This window comes from Lissotriton vulgaris, chromosome 9 (assembly GCF_964263255.1).
Source record: "Lissotriton vulgaris chromosome 9, aLisVul1.2, whole genome shotgun sequence".
Classification (NCBI taxonomy): domain Eukaryota; kingdom Metazoa; phylum Chordata; class Amphibia; order Caudata; family Salamandridae; genus Lissotriton; species Lissotriton vulgaris.
In genome coordinates, this window is record NC_141697.1 from 348,940,096 (window position 1) to 348,955,140 (window position 15,045).

At 40.7% G+C, this 15,045-nt stretch overlaps 1 protein-coding gene across 1 annotated transcript in view; it reads left to right on the forward strand.

Moving 5' to 3' along the window:
- UNC79 (unc-79 subunit of NALCN channel complex) overlaps positions 1-15,045 on the forward strand; it is a 644,685-nt gene that overhangs the window by 473,538 nt on the left and 156,102 nt on the right. The window contains exons 37-38 of the mRNA XM_086937713.1: positions 7,040-7,180; positions 8,100-8,138. Of these exons, the coding sequence (XP_086793839.1) occupies positions 7,040-7,180; positions 8,100-8,138 (180 nt within the window). The remainder of the gene's footprint in view (positions 1-7,039; positions 7,181-8,099; positions 8,139-15,045) is intronic.

Below are 15,045 nucleotides of genomic sequence, written 5' to 3' on the forward strand. Positions count from 1 at the left end.
GGACTCTGATGTTAGCCAAGTTTCCGTAAGCAGGAGCATGTCAGGATTGGTGTTGGATAACAAGATGAAAATGTCCTCGGAGTGTTTCACTAACGAGCGAGTGTTCAAATATGACACCCTGATGGACGTGGTGTTCCTGATCGGCATAGCTGAAGGTGTGCATCCGCATAGATGGAGTTGATCAGGGCGCATGAGGCCAGCAGTGAATATGCGGCGAATGGCCGTTGGAGATGGCGTGGTGGCGGTGGCTGAGCTCTTTTAACCTGTTGCTTTCAGGGCATCCATTTCTTAAATCTTTTTGCAGCAAGGCAAAGTCCTCAGGGCTGTAGTTCCCGGCATGCAGTTGGAGCAGTCTTTCAGAGTGAAATCCTTTGGGGTGCTGACTGTGGCTCCAGCAGGGCAGTCCTTCGTCTCCTTGTGGTTTCAGGCAGCAGATCCGAGTTGCTATGCAGCTCTCACATATTTATTCAATGTTCTGGGCAACAAGCGGGTGGGGCACCCCTAACCAATGGGGTATGGGTTGGCACCCAAAAGGATGACATCTTCCTCCCAAGTGTGGTGTTTTCTTGTACCGAAAAAGCACAGCATTTTTAAATTCAAATTGGAGAATCACTCTCCTTGAGAGTAAGTCCTGGTTAAGCCTCATTTCCCTTTCCAGACCTCCTGTGAATTTCACGCTTGGGGCTGCCATCTGGCTGGTGTGCACAGGAAGAGAGGGAAGGCCTGGCTGGGATTCTTTACTGTCCTGCTCCCTTTGAAGCCCAGTTTGATTCACCCAGCTCCCGTCCTGGCATGTCCTTTGTAGCTGCAGAGCTCCCCCTCCAGCTGACATCTGTCTCTGTGAAGGCCATTTATCACCTAATCAAAGCAGTTTGGCTAGACCTGTTAAGGGCTGGGCAATTAGGAGAGGCTGCTAGAATGCTAGATTTTGGCTCACAGAAAAGAAAGTTCTATAACTTATTTTCTGCATTAGTTATGATATATTCAACAGCGGCAAGTTGATAGATTTATCATTGCCAAGTCATTGAAATATTATTTTAACTCACTCCAGTCAATAGTTACACTGTATTACAGTATTCCCATATTAGCCTATGGAGCAAGCTTAATGTCCTACAATGGAGAAAAACGAGATTGGTAGTTTTTTACTCATCAAGACATAAAAAACATATTTTAAAATGTCCCTCATATTTTTACATTGCACCCCACCCTGCAGGCACCTAGGGTAGACATAGGGGTGACTTATATGTAACAATAAAGTGGTTTAATACTTTGGAAGTACCATTAAATCCAAAGTCGAATTTGTAGGTAATGCCAATTTAAATGCAGTTTTCAAAGCAGGGCTGACTTTTACAATGGCAGCAGAGAACACAGCAGTGCACACTTAAGTGTCTCAAAGATGGTGGCGTCTCTAAACCTACATGCCTTACCATATACTAGGGACTTACAGGTAGGCTGTCAGTGCCAAATGTAATTTTGCCCAATTACCATATATTTTTTTAATCTAAGCACTGACCCTGGGCTTGGCTAGCAGAGTCCAGGCTGCAGTCAGAGTTAGTTACTACCAGTATCAGTCAAAACATGGGGTTGATCAGGGCAGAAATTATGATTTTCTCACAGGTTGTGTATTGTCTCAGATCCTCCCATTGACTGAAGCCTTTAAGGCTTTCGCTAATGAGACTATTCTATTTGCATTGATATTGATACTTGGTGAAAGTACCCCACTGTTCCATTGTATTCAGGACCTCAAACTGATTGGTTTCGGTGGACCACAGCTTCATACTAAATACAAAAACACTCTGCTCTTATTTTTGCAATTTGTAAGCGTTTACTGCACCAGTGCTTTTCCCAAACTGACTTGCCTACATTTATCATTTAATTTTCTCAAAAAAAGGAAAAACAGAATGCCAGATGTGTCTGTAAGTAAGCAGTAACTTTTTTTCCCTTCTCATTTTACTTCAATAAGAAGGCCTCTTACGAATCACAATCAAGAAACACCCCCGCCTGCTGAGCCTGAGGATCATTAGTCATATCTTCGGCAAAAGATGACCCCCCCAGGTTGGATTAGGTGCAATCTTTTAACCAGGCCTTTCACATGCAGGCTTGTTAACATTTGTATCACCCAATCAGATGAGTTACAGTCATACCTATGTGTACTATCCGTAGATGGCTGGATACATGTTACATTTTGGGATATATAATAAAAAAAATATAACATCAGTTGTTTCTTAGAAAATAGCTACATCATTCAGAGGCATGCTCTTCATGTCTGGTGTACCCCAGGGAATGTAATACTAAGGATTTCACTGCAATGTGGTGCGGATACCTGTGGATAATCCAGAACAATGAGGTTATTGGCAAGGATTATTGGGAGGAACTGAGTTTCTGAAACTTTTTTTTTCAATTGATCTCCTCTCAATAGATACCTCAAACTTTACAACATTTTTACAAATTTCTATTGAATGTACCAGTCTTGTACCATGTTATTGAAAAATTAAAACAATCATAATAACAGTCCTAGTGCACAGTGATTGTGAGATGCTTAACAATAGCTTTAGCTTTCCAAAAGACCCCGCTAAGGATGTAAAAGTCAGAAAGATGTGTTCAGGGTGTAAAGGTTTGAAGCAAAATGAATTTGAAATGTAAGACCCACTATGTAAGGATGTTGGATGGACCCCTTTGCTGGAATGTCCATTGTTCGCAGGCTGTAGACATGGGTGTGTATTCACAAACTGCATTTTCCAGTATGTAAATCAGTACTATAATAATGGTACTATTCACATATTACAAAATGCTATTCATAACCCTAAATGCAGAGACCGCTGCCTCCTATTTTTACAGGGTGAGATCTTCCAAAGTGGTGTGGACACGTAAGTATACATTTATAGAATAAATGTGGATGGGACCAGGAGGAATGACTGGGAAATGGGGAATACATTCTACTAAATGGGAGGGATTTAGGAAAATTTAGGAGATGTTTAGGGAGAGTTAAGGATTAACTTAGGGAGGGGCATGCTAGTACAACTACACACCCAAGAAAAAGTATTACCATTGCTATTCTCAGACCACTACTACAGTTCTAAATGTTACAAAATAATAGTAAATGTACTTCTGCCGACCTTGAAGTAAGCTAGCACTATACATTGCCACTCACGAGTACTGTAAAACACACACACACAAATATGTGTATGTGTATTTAAAACACTGTCTACTATTAAAAATCATAAAAGAATACATATTAAATACTGCATTTAAAAAATATGAGTCTTCTTATTTAAAATCATAGGTTTACATTTTTAACCATTTATTAAAAAATATGTATTAAATAAATTAACACATTCAATGTAGTTAATGATTTGATAGACATTTATTGTGAAGAGGTAATGTGCTCTAACATTTTATTTTACCAGTTCTGGATACAAATTATTATTATAATTTCTTTTTCCTTTATGTTTTGCATTAAAGTATTTGTAACATTTTTAATTATTAATGTTTAATATTTTCCCTATACTTTCCCAGGCAGCTCTCTACTATGCAGCCGAGTGCGATCTGGGTTGGAAAGCTCTCCAGCTGAGCCAGATCCGGAGTGTTTTCCACCCGAGCCGGACTCCTGCAGTCCGCCCAAGCGAGTACGATCCGGGCGCATGCTGCCGGACTCGGTTCGGTCGGACTCCCATAGAAGTCAATGTGAGCCGGTCGTACGACACGTACATGGGCTCCCATTGACTGACTGGGTACGTCTCGCACAAGGGTGCCATCTACAGTGGGTACACGTTGGTGTCATCCGCACCATACATGCCTGTGTTGGGGAGACCCTTGGGTCTCCCCCTGTGTCCGAGTTGTAAGGCTGCGGGTGATGGGGGGTCCGATGCGGACCCCCAAAGGCAGCTTCCCGGATGTTTTGCGAGCTGGAAACTTTGGCTCGAACCAGCTGTCTGACGTGTGCATCTTACTGGCTCGGTCAGAAATCGACTCCATTGAACTGCACGTTTTGCTTACCGACGAGACGTATGGAGCGGTTCAGATACGGAAACAATTCGGTCAGCGAATTTTGCGTGGCTCGCATCGTACTCGCTCGCTCGTACAGCTGTACGAGTCGGGCGGAGAACACGCGTATGGCTTGTACTTTTTCCGGTCGGATCGCGTTCGGAGCTCTTCCGAGCTGAGTGGTGGAGATATGTATGTGAACACTTGGGTGTTAGCCTACACTCACAAATGGTGAATAACGAAAAAGTGTAGACCTACACCTAAGTTCAAAAGTATTTACAAATGTGTAAATCTACATGCTTACATTTACGTTTATGAATATGGTCCAGCCTGTTCTGTGTGACTGCTCATTTTGTTCTGTACACGGATTGGGCTTAACCATGTTCAGACACTCAGTAGAGATAAAAGGAAGAAAAAGAATAGGAAAAGGGTATTTATCTTTGTTTTTAAACAACAATAGTCTTTTCTTGCAACTATGGATTTATATGAGTTTTTCAACTGTTAATGGCAACTGATTCTTATGTTATTCCACAGCAGTAAGTTGCATTTCATAGTATCCTGAAGCAGTCCTTCCACTGCTGGCTCCTGTAAAGATATTTGCTGAGAGAAAGATTCCATTTGGTAATTTCTTACACATTTTGAAAAATAGCAACTTCTCAAGTGATCTCACGAAGCTGGCACACCAGAATGAATCTTAGGATGCTAGTGAGCTGTCAGTTCTCATTGTTTCCCGGTGGAACGTTTTCTAGCTTTTGGGTAATCAAAAAATAAAGTATTATGTTTTCAATTGTATTTTCTGTGTGAAAATGTTGGTTCCTGGTTCCTTTTGCTTTTTTTGTTTGCAGGTGTCCAACAAGTTTATTCTGTCAAGGGAAATATCTCTAAAGTTTTTCATATGTGCAGTGTAGAAGCATATGGTTGTTTCTGGCTTGAAGGTCAAATGCCTCAATCCAAGGGATACTTCTAAATAATTTCAGTCCCTCCGATGTTTGGGAAGCATGTAACTCATTCCAAGTCAAAGTCTGTAGCCTAAAGGATCCAGATGCAATTACTGGGAAGAACATTTGAAAGGTTAAGTTCCTTGCTTTGTGAGACAACTGAGCCTTCTCAATTTGCAGGCTGCAGTTGATGATGCCTGTTGTAGATGAACAGAGAATGTCCATAGTTGTCTATTGGGGTTTTTAAGCCCTATGTGTTTTCATTTGCAACTTAGGGGCTGATTAAGATTGTCGTGGATGGGTTACTCCGGTAAACAACCTTTACAACGAAACCTTTACAACGCACTACCATTACGACGCAACTTTTACAACGCAAACCATTACAAGGCATTGCGCTGGGGAGCGCTCTAGGATAGGGAATAGGTTTAATTTACTATCCAACACCTTCCCTACTATCCACGGGGACTGGAGTTGGAATAGTAAATTAAACTATTCACTATCCAGCGCCCCAAAGCACTATGCGTTGTAAAGGCATGCGTTGTAAAAACCACGTTGTAAAGGCACGCGTGGTAAAAGCATGCGTTGTAACGTCATACATCCGGTTACTCCTTCATATTGGGTAAAATAAATCACATAACATCCGATGGGATTTAGATTTCAGCGGATGGGATAGCCGTTCTTGTGACTGAGTAACCCTCCAGTCGATATCTAAATCAGGTCCTTAATCTGGGCACAATAGGTGATTACTGAATTCAAATTGCTTGAGCAGTTGTCAAGATTAACAGCTGGATTCCTGCTCTAAGCACTGCATAAATCACAATGCCACTTTACTCACTGTTTCAGCCTACTGTGATATTTTGTCTCCATGGGGATTGCTGGCTACCCCCAGTCAAGTGAAAGTTAAACACTTTCAATTGCTACCTCTTCAGTGAATAATTTGAATTTGAACCTTTAATCTGAAGCTGAAACAGGCCAGTCAGAAAAATGTTTAATGTGGGCATTTGTGAAATTTGCAGAAGCAAATATAGAATAAGTTCAATTTACGCACCTTAGTGTATTTCTCCTTTTAGTCCTAAGCATTATCTATTCCATGCATACATTAATCACATGCCAATTCTGAATGGGTGCGAGTAATTGGACTATCAAAGGAGGTGTCTAGAGTAGCTACAATCATATGATGTAATTTCGTTTTGCACACAGAGACTACTGTACTATGTTGTGCAAAAGTAGTTCATTTTTAACCAGATGCATGTGGGAACAAGGGGCATGGGAACAAGGGGCATGCAATACCCCTTTTGACATTGAAAAGCGTAAAGTAAAAATAATTAAAGTTTTTTATTTTTTCCCCAGCTCTACTGATGTCTAATATATTGTGTACCTTACTCGCAGAGGAGGTTAGAAAATCTCTGGTGTAAGTCACCATTGAATTAACAACAAGTGCTTCATTTGGGATGGTGGTTTTCGGTACTTGGCACCGGCACTTAATTGTCAAATCCGGCAATTATTATAACTGCCACATGGCGACGCTGTTTGTGTAATTTAGAGATGAGCGGAACAACAGTTGTTTATTAATCCAATATAAATTGAAAAACAACCAAATACCTGTTGCCCAAGCCATTCGTATAGATCTGGGGTTCTCATGCAGTCTAAATTGTCACATTTGTGAAGGTACTGTCATTGGCAGTGCTGGCAGTGGCAATGGGTGGTACTAGCTGTGGTCGCCTCCTGATGAGGGCCCTGGCACTTATCATTTTACAAATTAAGCATTAGTGCCAAGTAACGTTTAGGTATGCAACTATGCAAAAGTTTCAAGTTAGTGTGTGGGAATTAACTACTCATCCCAAATTCAACAAATGGGGTAATGCAGATTACGCTGTGCCTAAATCTACGTTTAATGCAGATTTAGTGAATCAGCCCCCAAGATGCCCCATACAACAAGCCGTTGCAGGTCGATGAGGCAATAGTTAATGCTTCTAAAATCTGAGCTTCTTTTTCTACGCTAGATGCAGTTGTTGCTGCGCATTGAGCATGGTGCTTCCCCTGTAGGATCTACCTATAACCCAGGAAACAGAAAGGTTGCAAAGGAGAATACTCATGAGTGTATTGTGTCATTTCAGGTGCCATGACTGTGGAGCGATACTTGAAGAATATGACGAGGAAACGCTAGGTCTTGCGATTGTGGTACTCTCAACATTCATCCACCTGAGCCCAGACTTGGCTGCTCCTTTACTCTTGGACATCATGCAGTCTGTAGGAAGGTAGGTGTTGCACGTACTACACAGCTCATATATTCCACGCATATTAGATATGCCAAATATTAATGACTGGTAAGGAAAACCACTGTAGAAATCCATGGGTTATGGCTGGAACTAATATTTCTAATCCTGCACAGGTGGAATGTTCTCCACTGCTGGGCTGGGACAGTGCACTGTAAGAAATTGAACTGTAAGATGCACCTCCAGATTTAACATTTACTCCACAAGCAGGGGAATTTTTTGTGGCCGCCCATCTCTAAATAAGGCCATTGGTGCAGTGCTTAATTTGAGCCAGTGGTGTGAGGTGCTCAGCACGGTACATAATCATCAACACTGGTGCTTTTCATGAGCACCAGTTAAGTACGCATTCATATATGGTAGGCACAGGGAGATTACGTGATTTGCCCAAACTCACATGATGTTGAGCCGACGCTGAGACTAGAACTTGGTTCCCCAGCTCCGAAGTCGGCAGCCCTGGCCATTATGCCACACTCTTTCCCCACTTTCATGGTTAGTAGTTGGTTCTGTTTTAGGTGGCACTAACAGGAGAAATGAGCTGGTGCAAGCCGCCTCCTGACGAGAGCCAATAGTTTGTATTTTGATTCTGTCTACACCAAAAATATCCTTAGTTTTCTTGTGTTGATGAATAATCTGCGACACTAGTTTCTTTCCTAGATGATAGCTTGCTGGAAAGATATCATGTTGTTAGGAATGTTTTTCTTTTGCCTGCTTAGCGCAAGAAATTCAGTGTTAAATCCAAGAATGCCCATTGTTTGTAACACAATCCTGCACTTACACCTCCCGGTGTGTCGTAAAGAACAATATGCTTTGTGCGACCATTCCACAGAATTTTACATTAGTAGCTGATGACTTTAAACATTTGTCTGGTTTGTAAAGTATTCTCCTTTGTTTTTAACTTTAGATTGGCGTCAAGTACTAGTTTTTCTAATCAAGCAGAAAGGTGAGTAATGCATATTTCTAAAGCTCTTGTCAGACTGTCCTCCTGCTCATAAGAGTGTGTGTTATTTGCATCACTTCAGACTTCCTAGGTGTTCATCCTTCTGAATTCGGTAGACTGAATATCATGAATTAAGTATTAGTCACATATTTTATTTACGGTGCTACAAAACTGCGGTTATAAACGCTATGCAAAAACTAAGTAAGCATTATTTTTATTGTTCAGGAGAGAAATGTGAGCGTTCCCCATTCTGCTGCTCCTCAAAAAGGGTCTTCACATTTTGGCCTGAGTACAGGAAAGTTGACTGAATGTCAACAGTTCATAGTGCTGCTTCCTGCTTGGCCCTATGGTTAACTATCAAAGGCAACAGAGAAACGTAATGTATCAAAGGAAGAGTTCAAGTAGAATTCCACATTCACAACATTTTCAAATAATATTTTTAAAATATTCATTCCAGAATCTCTATGTTCTGGGGAAATGTTTGCCTCAGTCGAAATATAGATTTTCCAAGTAGATAAAGACTACCAAGTCCATGTGGTCTACCTGCTTCCTCCTTACCATTTAGTTATATACCCTGTGGGTACCTTATTGCATCTCTGCCAATGTAATTTTGTGCCAACATTTTTGGGTTTCATAAATTGCATTAGCATGGGGCAAGTCTGCATGTGTGGATTGGCTAGATGGTACAAACGAGTGTGTCTGGTGGATACCTCTAACCTCAGATTCCTCACCATGTGTATCTCTCCTGGCACCAGACTGGATATGGACAATGTTGCAATAGCTCCTGTATGCCAACAGGTGGTGACATCGACCTCCAGTGCTACTCTATCCTGCCTCTGGAAATTATGACCCAGCTTTATATAAAGGTGCAACACATGGGCTTTGACCTAAGCTCCTGTGCCGATCAAGGGCTCCACTCCTACTAATTTTAGTTTTTCTCCAAAATCTGAATGTCTTCACTTTGGCAGAGTGCATGGATGTCACCCACAAAGGCCACATGTTTTAATCCATTCCATGTGTGTCAGACTCAGAAGTGGATGTCTGTGACGGACCAACACATAGTCCTGTTATGGCACCGTGTGCCCAATGACTAACAAGTTATTCTACAGGTATTGCTTGTAGTATCTGAAGGCCATCAAGAAAGAAATAGGCCAAGCTGTGTGTCATGGAACACAAGAGGCAAGCTAATAGTTGGTTGAGGTCACCATCATTCGGAATGTCTGTGATGAATTCAAAAGACAAGTCAAAAGACAAGCTAAGGGAGAATAGAAGAAGTACACTGAAGCTCCTCGATGTTCTTTTGTTCATGACCCTGAACGAGGTCATGCAGCTGCCTGTTCCTGCACCCTAAGCTACCTTTTGGTACTTAGGATGGGTGCATCCGTTCTACTGAAAGTGGTGTCAACTTTCCATGTGGTTTAGATTTCCACCATGTCCATCTAAAGAGGAGTAACCTTTTGGATACATGTGCTGGTTTTAGTTTCTACATTGATGGGACCAAGGACTACCGACCATGTGGATGTTGAGTTGTTAGTTGGGTTCAATGGTGCAAAGAAAGAAAAAGTGTTGCAATTAAATATCCTCTGCATCAAAGTGTATAGTACCAAAAAGGATTCTTCAGATGGCCTTCAGGCTCATTCCACCTGAACTAAGACATCAAATTCTCCTTTAGATCAGATTATTTTGGTTTTGAAAATCTGCAAGGCATCCATTTAGGGATCTGTTCGTATATACAAGGGCTACTGCATTGACCCACAATTTTGCAGGGAGCGCCATTTTGCCCACTTGGTCCTGCAGGATTTGCTGATATGAAGTTTGTTCTCCAGACTCACCTCCATGGAAGAGGCAATTTTGGTATCCATTCACAAGGTGAGGAATCTGCAGTAAAAAGCATCCCACAAAAGAATACTTTTTTTTTTACCTTTGCAAATGCCCGTTCTGGTTAATACTTTATTTACCTACAGATGCCTTACTACCTTCTCACCTTCTGTGTAGTGAACCTCTGGATATTATTAGGGTCCAAAAGTAGCTTTTGTTCAGTGTTAAAGAAATATCAATTCTGTTAACTACTCTCCACAATATTGAGTGCAGAATCTCTGAATACTAAACTGACATTAGAGCAAGGGGTTGCGTATTGTCATGTACGAATGTGTGATGGTGCCACAACGGAGGTCGAGGTTCCACCTATCAGTACACAGGACGTATTGCAAGAGTTTCTGAAACCAAAATGGAACCTAGGGAAATTCACAAGTTGAGGAATCTACAGTATCCACTAGAGGAGCATTACTGGAGTATAAGTAACTTAGGGGCAGATGTATCAAGCCTTTTGCGACTCGCAAAGGCCGAAATTCGCCATGCATCAAAAATTCACAAAATAAGAAATAGCAAAAATTTGCGATTCCTTATTTTGCCATAGCATTTAAGGAATCGCAATTTTGCGATTCCTTAAATGCTATGTATAAAGCATTTTTGAATTGCGATTTATGTTTAAGAATTCGCAAATTACCACCAAGTTGTAGTTGATGGTAATTTGCGAAGTCTTTCAAAAATGCACAATTTAGCATTTTTGATGGTGGCATGTGACGCACACACATGCCCCTAGGGCATGTATGTGCGTCACATGCACACACATGTAAATTTCAGGGGTGCAGCAGGGTGTCTTTGAGACAACCTGCACCCTTGAAATAATTATCAAATTACGATTAGCAAATTGCGAATTCGCAATTTGAGAATTATTTCACAATCATTCCTATGGGCCTCCTGGCCCATAGGAATGCATGAGAAAGATTCCTTAATTGCGAATTCGCAAAATGCGAATTCGCAAATAAGGAAAAATAAGAAATCTCTAAAAAACAGCGATTTTGTACATACTTTGCATTTTGCGATTTCTAAATAGCGATTCCTTGAAAATCGCTATTTAGAAATCGCAAAATCGAATCTTGATACATCTGCCCCTTATTCTTTTGCTCTGGACAATTTGAACAAATATAGTGTGCATATGTCAGTACAGTATTGAACTAAGAGCAGGGCAATCCTTGTAATGATGAAGTGTCAGTGCAAGTTATCACTGGTGCAATCTATGTAATCTGACTATGGTCTCCAGGTGTACTCTCATTTAATTTTGTAGTAATCTGCAGTTTGAGTAAAAGGTTAGAAATGTTACTAACCAATATATGCAGCAGAAGAAAATAGTTTGCGGACTTTGTAAAACTCTGTTCCATTCAACTACACACCAAACATAAACCAATTAAAAAAAAATTTATTTTTGGCTTCAATTTCAATTTTCTCAAACTCTAGTTTCAAGATTATTATTATTGGAAAATATACATATGTTAATCTATCAATTTTAGAAAAAAACGTTATAAATAGATAATTTCTCTTTCGCATTGCCAAAATAAGTATAAGATCTTCAAAAGTATATCAAATTCCCAATTTATAAAATGTTGTTTTCAAGTTGTGCATCATACCCTAACCAGTCACACATCAACTTTATTCATCTTGTTTTATGGAGTTAATCAACACATATGATCATTGATAACAAATATCATTGAATGTGGAAACTATTAACCAATACCACAACTCACTGAGATCTAAAGTTGCTAACAACAAAAACACTGATTACAAATATAATTTAGGAATATGTGACGAAGGTAGTGAAATAGGCCAAAAACACGCACATGGCATATACAACCCAGCACTGGCAAACAACCAGGAGGCTCCAACTTGCAAAGTGCAGAATTGGCTCGGTCTTGTTGTCATTACCATCAGATATTTTGAATTGTCATTCTGCATGCATGATTAACTGCTTTACAAAAAAGTCTTTATGTAATTCATATTCTAACTTCCTGTTCATATTCCATTGTTTTTTCAAGAGGTGTAAACGCGATTTTGTCTTTGTGCCTGTATTTGTACCATTGTGTACCAGCTCACATATTGTTAACCTATACACTGTGATAACAAATCTCAGGTAACAAACTTTAATTCCAATCAAATGGCTTAAAGTGGATGCCACTAACTGGAGTAGCTCTGCGTACGCCAAAAGCAATTTCCAAGAATTTCCATTAAACACTTTGAAGTTACATGGAGAGTGGTCCTCAGCTTTCCATATTGTGTAAGTTGAAATGATGCACAACTCTAATTGCCATTGGAGTGCCTCAGTTTCTGTCCCCAGATAGTGATATTCAGCCTGCATGTACGATTTCATGTACCCACTTTAAACCATTGTTCAAATGTCAAATGCTTTATACTAAAAGCTGTCTTTGATTTTTCATGGCACAGTGATCACACAACGAATCAATGAACGGTGCAGTCCAATGAGTATTGTCGACTCGACATACTTTATAATTGCCAATCCAATCCAATCCAAAAATTCTTTATTTCGGCCATTTGAGACCATAAAAGATTCATCAAAACATTTAAGACATTTAAAACACATCAGACACACAATAAAAACATGGCAGGGTGCATTTCACAAGTAGTTCAATTCCCTGTAGGGTCTCGGCATGAGGAGGCGATTAACACTATTTCATTACAGTTCATAACACTTTTTACAGAAAATCAATCTTTTAGTATTTTTCCCCTTGTCTGCCACATGGCCATTAAAAACTTAGCAACTGCAAAAACTATATGGGGCAGGGTACTTGTTTTCAGAATTCTGTATGAGTGTAAATAGTTTCTTATGCCCAAATTCCTACACAATGGCACTAGCCAATATTTCCTCGGTCTAGTGTAGGCAGGGCAAAAAAAAAAAACGTGAGTTTCTTCCTCGTCATTCTTATTGCACCCAGGGCAGATTTTATCATCCCGCACTGTCCATTTACAGGTGAAAGTTTTGAGGGGAAGGGTGCCTAGCCTCCATTGAATGAACAGTTTATTTGCCAAAATAGGAAATATAATGTCCATAAAACCTTCAAAATGATAAGAATTTTTGGAGTCCAGAAATTGTTCTGTTAGGGTGCCAACTTTGGATGCACACACAAGAGAGACTAGACTTTTCTCCTTTGATATTTCAACCAGCCTTTTGCGCGGCACCCTTTGGCAACCTCTTTCAGGAACCTCCCATAACTCAGGAAGTTCTAGATGATAGAGTTCTCTTTGGACGAAAGCCAACCACGGGATTCTGTCACGCTGGTTGAGATTCATAACGTGCTTAAGGCCTTCCCTGTAGTGGGCAAGTTCACTAGTGGACCAGAGCCTGTGCCAATACCTCAGTGGTTTTAGTTCCAATTCATCCCCTATTGAGGGGAGCCCCAGATCTAATCTTAGAAGTAGCAAGGGTGTACCTTGAGGGAGAACCAAAAGGCGTCTGAGGAAGTTATTTTCTACCCTGACAAGTTCTGTCCCGGCTTTATGATCCCACAGCTCACCGCCATAGGATGCGGCCACTTTGGCTTGAGTTTTGTACATCTCCACAGCTGGACTAATGGGTTTAAAGGTTGATGTATTCACGACCTTCAGAATTGCCCCCGACATTTGGGCAAACTTTAACCGGGATCTAGCTATCTGAGGACCTCATGCTAAGTTCTCGTGTAAAGTTACCCCCATAGTATCTCACCACTTTTTTAATATTGTCCAGTTGCTCGTAAATAAAATGTATCTTCCCACTAAGTTAAACCAGGACAATTTTTAACACACCTTTTTTTGCACTTACACTCACAACCACGCTCCACTGTATTTCAGGTGTTGTAGCACACCCTGGTGACGCTAGGCCACCAGGGTGGGCCCCGATGATGAAGCATGTCACCACTAGGCTGGTGAGTGAGGGGTTTTTAACAAAAGGATAAATTCTTTCCTTTTGTCAGTCACACACCCCATTAGGAATTCTCTTGATTCTTTATGGTGGTACTCCTCTTTTTGTTTATCTAGTCCTTTACCAGGGGAACAGGAGTACTCTCCGTTCACCTACGGTGAACACGATCCCTTGCTCTCCCCATTGTTAGTCTATATGCATTTTAGAGAGGAGCAGCTACTCCAACTGCGTCTCCTGGTGCCGTTGCATGATATTCTCAATACATGATGAGTAAGGAGGATTAAGTGGAAAGCAGGAATGCTTTCCGATGTTTTCTAAAAGCTATGTCCAAAGTAGTTAATATGTTATCTATGAAACATGTCCTTGAGGCATGTGGGACCCAGATCAAAACAGCACAGTGTAACAGACTAAAGGCTTTGAAGATGCATCTTTTCTCCAATGGTAGCCAGTGCAAGCTGACTCAGTGTTGGTAAAATGGCTCCTATTTCTTGGGTGTCAACAAAAGCCTCACGGCGTGTTCTTTTTGGACTAAAGAATGAGAGGTTGTTTAAGGAGGAGACCAAGGAAGACGATTTTCAAGGCTTAATACAATGGATATTTGTATCATGGTTTCCTCAAATCTTTATGAATTTGCTGAATGACCCTCCTAGTGACCTTTCGAGGAATAAGCAGGAGAAAAATATTTTTGAAATATTTGTCCTGAAAAGCAAGATTAGTAGAAAAAATGATGACAAGATTCTATGTTAAAAAAGTGAGGGAGGAGGTAGAGGACCAAGACATGTAGGCCACCAATCAGAATTCCAACTGGAAGAGTCACTGATAAATAACAATTCAGTCTTGGAAGAATTTAAAGTCAATTAATTTGTCATCATCCAGTTTGCTATTTTAGTCATACCCTACAAAGCTGGACCCTCACCCAGCCTTCCTCAGAACAGTGTTGGACTTGTGAAAGGATACCAGGCAGACTGACCCTGCTACACTTGGCATCTGCAACCTGTGAGAAGGACCTGAAAAGACTGGACTGCCTTCCACTTGAAATTCAAGGACAGAAAGATTTCTAGGGATCATAATGTGAATTTCCTGGGTGGCTTCAGGAACATAAAAAAGCTGAAGATTGCATTCCTTGGAAAAGTCCCAGTGGACCTGTGGCAACTAAACTGA